A 6,631-nucleotide genomic window follows, 5' to 3' on the forward strand; every position below is an offset into this window, starting at 1 on the left:
ACAACTGGACCTAACAGTCAGGGGTGCCTTTACCTTTACCCTTTTTGTCAGCCACACTTTCTGAAACAATATGGGAAACCGAATTGCAGACATTCTTTGAAATTCGCACGTCTCTGAATATTGTGACGCACTTCTCCAACCAGAGAATGTGTGCATTCAGGAAAAGTGTGCAGAAAAATTTATTGCATTGGATAAAGATGACATGTGAATTGTATTATACTGCTTGCAAAAGTGTGCATGCCAGGCAAAATTGCCGGCAAACATCTGCATGTTTGGAGACATTTGCACTAAATGCTGACAAATTTTTGTGAGGACTTTAGAAATAATAATGGTTTGCAAACCGTTAACAGAAATTTGGAGAACTGAGCTTAAGGCTGGAAAATGAGAATCTGAGGGAAACCAAAAAGGACAGATTCATTCACCCTGAGCCCTGATAAATGGGTTGTCTCCAGTCCAAGTTCTACTCAAAGTAGAGTCCTTGAAAGTATTGCATTTTAAGTAATGCATTCACACAGCAGTTTATTCTGTTTCCCCCGATGTTTCCCAAACTGTGAATTTCTGCATTATATTTGAGTGTTGACATGACATAAACGACACTTCTGGAAACATAGCGGGATGTAGCCCAAGTTTCGCACTCATTTCTGTTTGCAAACAACAAGAAAAAGAGGAGCTAAATTTGCAATATATTCTGCTATATTTCCGGCAGCGGCTTTGACGTTGTGTGAAAAGCTCAAATAGAACTTGGCAATCAACAGTTAGGGAAACGTCCTAAACCGCTGTGTGAATGCAGCTTAATTTAAGCCTGTTATTTCAATGGGTCTACTTAGTTGGCTACAAACTTAGTTGGCTACAACCCTGTGTGAAATAGAAGTGGGGTGCTAGGAGACTTACAAGCTCTGTTTTGTCCCCCGTTTCCAGGACCAATGGGGATGGCAATGGGCATGGAGGGGCAATGGCACTACATGTAAAGCCCTGAACCCGCTGACAACACGAGATGGGGAAGTGAGTATCTCACGGGAGTTTGCAGTAGCTGGTGGGTTCATCTGGCTTCATTCTCCAGGAAACAGAAGTACCGCATTTTTCGCTCTATAAGATGCACTTTCCCCCCTCCTAAAAAGGGGAAATGTGTGTGCATCTTATGGAGCAAATGCAGACTGCACAGCTTTCGGTGAAGCCAGGAGAGCAAGAGGGATCGGTGCACAAATTGATTGCAACATGTGAAAGGATCTGATTTCTTTGCATTGTTTTGATCTACCTTAATAGGACAACCCCTGGTTTAGGTGGGCATAAGGGATAAGAAAAGAAGAGTGTCTGCTTTGCTACTGCCCTAAACACACGTTTATTCTCCCAATTAGGTAATCCGGGGTTCAAAAGGGGCGCGGCTGTCGCTGTGGTCTAAACCACTGAGCCTCTTAGGCTTGCTGATCAGTAGGCCGGCAGTTCAAATCCCCGCAGCAGAGTGAGCTCCCATTGCTCTGTCCCTGCTCCTGCCAACCTAGCAGTTTGAAAGCATGCCAGTGCAAGTAGATAAATAGGGACCGCTGCGGTGGGAAGGTAAACGGCGTTTCCGTGTGCTCTGGTTTCTGTCACAGCGTTTCGTTGCTCCAGAAGCGGTTTAGTCCTGCTGGCCACATGACCTGGAAAGCTGTCTGTGGACAAATGCCGGCTCTGTCAGCCTGAAAGCAAGATAAGCGCCGCACCCCATAGCCTCCTTTGACTGGACTCAACCACCCAGGGGTCCTTTACCTTTATAAAGGTAAAGGTAAAGGAACCCCTGACCATTAGGTCCAGTCGTGGCCGACTCTGGGGTTGCGGCGCTCATCTCGCTTTATTGGCCGAGGGAGCCGGCATACAGCTTCTGCGTCATGTGGTCAGCATGACTAAGCCGCTTCTGGCAAACCAGAGCAGCGCACGGAAACGCCGTTTACCTTCCCGCCAGAGCGGTACCTATTCATCTACTTGCACTAGTGTGCTTTCGAACTGCTAGGTGGGCAGGAGCTGGGACCGAGCAACAGGAGCTCACCCCGTTGTGGGGATTCGAACCGCCGACCTTCTGATCGGCAAGTCCTAGGCTCTGTGGTTTAACTCACAGCGCCACCCGCGTCCCTTTAGCTTTATACCAGGGTTCAAATCCCCATTTGACCCTATCTCCTAGCCTCCCCTGGGACGCGGGTGGCGCTGTGGGTTAAAGCCTCAGTGCCTAGGGCTTGCCGATCAAGAGGTCGGCGGTTCGAATCCCCGCAGCGGGGTGCGCTCCCGTTGTTCGGTCCCAGCGCCTGCCAACCTAGCAGTTCGAAAGCACTCCCGGGTGCAAGTAGATAAATAGGGACCGCTTACTAGCGGGAAGGTAAACGGCATTTCCGTGTGTGGCTCTGGCTCACCAGAGCAGCGATGTCACGCTGGCCACGTGACCCGGAAGTGTCTCCGGACAGCGCTGGCCCCCGGCCTCTTGAGTGAGATGGGCGCACAACCCTAGAGTCTGTCAAGACTGGCCCGTACGGGCAGGGGTACCTTTACCTTTACCTTACCTAGCCTCCCCTACCACACACGGGTTGTTGTGTGGGTAAGAGACAGAGGGGAAGAGCTGTGTACGTAACCTGGAGCTCGCCAGATAGAAATATGACAACAAATTGAAAAAGATTTGAAGTTCAGGCGGAGTGAGGAAAGCATGGCTGGCATTCACTGTCTGTTCCTTTTTTGTTTTTTTTCAGGTTTCCAGACTAGGCTGTGTGCCGGGCAACACGAACCCTAGCAGGTTTTATGGGCACCAGACTCCCGGCACATCAGGGCCTCCTGCGCCCACAACCTCCCCAGCGCTCCGTGAGAATGTGCCACAGACCATTCTCCCTCTCCCCCTCCAGCCACGACACACGGCCACTGTCCGCACTGCAACCCCCGACCAGAGGAAGCGAAACACCCCCAGCACCCCCAAACCCCCCACTCGGGACGGGCCGAGCACGGACAGCGCCCCTTCCTTGCCCTCCTTCTTCCTGCCCTTCCGCCAGTTCCTTCTCTCCCTCACTCCTTTTTGCCAAATAAAGAAGGACCGTTCCCGACAACCTGTAGCCAAAACGACAAGGCTCTGAAATATCCTGTGGGTGTCGCGTCTGCCGGGGTTTAGGAGCCAGACCAAGCTGGACTTTGATGGAAACAGATCCCCCTTCCCAGCGTTTAAAAAAGGAAAAAGAAAGAACAAGGGAGAGGTGGAGAGCGCAATCCGTCTTTCAACAAAGATGTGGAGAGGAGGGAAGGCCGATGTATTAACTTTTTCATTGCTTGGGGTCTGATCCATCATTTTTCTCGCCCCGCGCATACCTCACGCCCGCCTGCCCCCCGTCACCGCTCCAGACACGGCGGCCTCTTCACGGACTTCTTTTCCAAAGGAGAGAACGTTCCAAGCAGGGTTGTGTTTTGTTTCATTTTCCAAAAACCTTTCCTTTTCCTTCTTTCTTTCTTTCTTTCTTTCTTTCCCCCTCCCCCCCTCCTTCCTTCTGGATGTTTTAATTATTAATTAATTATTGATGTCGATGCTCAGAACGGGGAAGTAAATTAAATTGTACATTTTATTTTCCTTTTTATCTTTTTTTCCCCAGGGTTCTTGTTTTTAACGTGCTTTATTTTTGTTTCGTTTTGTTTTTTAAACTGAGAAATAATTCAAGAAAAAGAGAAAAGGAAAAAAAACCAAAACGAACTACACCTGCGGCCTTGGTCTCGTTTGTTCTCCCCGGGTTGGTTTGTTGCTGTTCTGAGTTATCAAGACAAAATGACATTCACCTCTTCCTTTCTTTATAAGAAATGACTGGTGGGATGGGGGTGGGAGGAGGAATAATCCTTAAAGCTGCCTTTTCCGGCCGGGCTGAATTTAAGGATCCTGAATGTGCTAATGTCTAAGGGTGTGTCTACACTAAAACATTTTTAATCCAGATTAACTGTTTGGACTCATCTGAATCTCAGGGCATTGGGCAAAAGAGTCCTGAATTGCAGGCAGTTGGACTAGGTGACCCCCCCCCCTCTTGTCCCTTCCAACTCTACAATTCTGTGGTTTTATCCTCCTAGGAAAATGGAAAATTAGAGTTCTCTGAAAGGTCTGGATGAGTCTTGTGTCATCTCCAACCTTGTTGTTGTTGTTTAGTCGTTTAGTTGAGTCCGTCTCTTTGTGACCCCATGGACCAGAGCATGCCAGGCACTCCTGTCTTCCACTGCCTCCCGCAGTTTGGTCAAACTCATGCTGGTAGCTTCGAGAACACTGTCCAACCATCTCATCCTCTGTCGTCCCCTTCTCCTTGTACCCTCCATCTTTCCCAACATCAGGGTCTTTCCAGGGAGTCTTCTCTTCTCATGAGGTGGCCAAAGTATTGGAGTCTCAGCTTCAGGATCTGTCCTTCCAGTGAGCACTCAGGGCTGATTTCCTTCAGAATGGATAGGTTTGATCTTCTTGCAGTCCATGGGACTCTCAAGAGTCTCCTCCAGCACCAGAATTCAAAAGCATCAATTCTTCGACGATCAGCCTTCTCTACGGTCCAGCTCTCACTTCCATACATCACTACTGGGGAAACCATGACTTTAATTATACGGACCTTTACAGATGCCAATTTTATACAAATTTAACTGTCATGGCTTCCTCCAAAGGATCTTGGGAGTTGTAGTTTGACATGGTGGAAATAAGACCAGAACCTGCTGTCTGTGTTCAGACCAAAACAAATAGAATCGAGATGTGCTGTGTTCCATTAGTTTGTTCCAGCCCAGCCATTCCATATCTCAACCTGATCTTTTGATTCTTATGCTGGACGACTGTTGGCACATCTGGAATTTTAAGGGGGTGTTATAGGCACCACCAACGAGTTGCTTTTCTCCCCACCTTCCACTGGTCAGTCTCTTCCCCGTTCGCTCCCAATCACAGACAGAAAAAGCACGCATTGTCTTTCGTTCCACAGGGTTAGGCGGAAAGTCAGATCCACCCAAAACTGAAATGGATCCTCATGGATTTGCATGATTTTACAGGTTCGCCCACGACCACCATCCCGTTTATGATTACAGTGGTAAAAAGCACAGCAAAAATAATAGATCCAGTGGTTGCCCCGTTATGGAAAAATCTAGGTGCGAGGCTGCTCAGTCACCCAGCTCGTCGGGCAGAGCCCACGGGTCCCTGCAGAATAAAGGAGTCCAGCCAACCGGAGCAAATAGCTGTAGACCAAAGTTTATTGCGCAATAGGTTCAAAGAGCAAATTTGAACCTCGAAGATGAGGTGACAAAGACTTTTAAAACTTTCCCACCATATCCCAGAATACAGTTCGTACAGCATCATTGCTACATCACTGACATGTCACCAAAGGGGAGGGGTTAACCTTGGCAAACATGTCCAGACAAGTCCTTGGTACAAGATTATCATAAGCAGACATGGCAGGGCAAGACTCAGGTATAAGATTAGCACAGACAAATATGTCTTAAGTACCCACCACCCAAAAGAGCAATAGAAGTTCCTTTGCATGTCTGGAGCCTGAGACAAGTCAGGAGATGAGATTTGGCTTCCTTTGGCTAACAATGAGCCCAGCAATTGTCACCTCTGAGAACTTCCTGGAGTCCTTTTTCAAGGGGAAAATAGCTTTGGAATGGAGGAAACTGGGAAAGGAGATGATTTTAATATTATTTTTAAAGCTGTCAAGTTGAAAGGATACATTTAGGCATAATATTTGTAATATTTAACTTTAAAGATGTGCCCCCCCCCGTAATTTCCGTAACACCCACTACAAAAATTCAAGGCACACGGCCTCATAAATAGCCATAATTTTTTGTACGTACGATGACAACAAAAGCAAGAAACCACAAAACATGTCACCGAACTGGTTTCCTCCAGTTGTTTTGAACTATAACTCCCATCAGCCTCAGCTGCAGATGTGAAATATTCAAAACATCTAGAGGGCACCTGGTTAACAAAAGCTGGTTTACTGGACAGACAACCTGATTTATTTAACGCGTCTGTTTTATCTGTTGTTTTCGTCCCGAGTTTTTATTAGTCTATATTTTTCCCCCTGGAATGGATTATATTTGATAGTTAGTTTTATAGCCACCTTGTTCATCCTTGTATGAAATAAGCGAAGACCCCACCACACAGAAATCAATGAACGTTGCCTTCATTCACAATTGGCCACTTTGAAGAACATCCCCGCACTTGGAATGCTAGCCTGTCAGGGAGAAGGGTTCTATAGCCTAGGCTTGTCCTCAACATCCTAGCTACCTAGGTGCAGGGATTTGGGATAAAGGTTTGCATTCAGTCGTGTGACACCTCATCCCCCTCCCATTCCAAGAAAGCACAGCCCAGAACTATGTTTACTAAATACCGTATTTTTTGCTCTATAAGACTCAATTTTCCCCTCCTAAAAAGTAAGGGGAAATGTGTGTGCGTCTTATGGAGCGAATGCAGGCTGTGCAGCTATCACAGAAGCCAGAACAGCAAGAGGGATTGCTGCTTTCACTGCGCAGCGATCCCTCTTGCTGTTCTGGCTTCTGAGATTCAGAATTTTTTCCCCCTGTTTTCCTCCTAGGTGCAACTAGCTGTGTCTTGCGGTCTGGTGCGTCTTATAGAGCGAAAAATATGGTATGTCTATAGTGAGGTTGGGTATTCTCAGGCCCA

General features: G+C 47.4%; 1 protein-coding gene across 2 annotated transcripts in view; it reads left to right on the forward strand.

Moving 5' to 3' along the window:
- The window catches only part of MEIS3 (Meis homeobox 3), a 77,015-nt gene extending 73,319 nt beyond the window's left edge, over positions 1-3,696 (forward strand). For both annotated transcript variants that reach the window (XM_083455748.1, XM_083455747.1), the window contains 2 exons: positions 919-1,002; positions 2,712-3,696. In XM_083455748.1, coding sequence (XP_083311874.1) covers positions 919-968 — 50 coding nt within the window. In that variant the 3' untranslated portion in view covers positions 969-1,002; positions 2,712-3,696. The remainder of the gene's footprint in view (positions 1-918; positions 1,003-2,711) is intronic.
- Positions 3,697-6,631: the final 2,935 nt, after the last annotated feature.

This window comes from Podarcis tiliguerta (assembly GCF_965153285.1).
Source record: "Podarcis tiliguerta genome assembly, chromosome: 8".
Taxonomy (NCBI): Eukaryota; Metazoa; Chordata; class Lepidosauria; order Squamata; family Lacertidae; genus Podarcis; species Podarcis tiliguerta.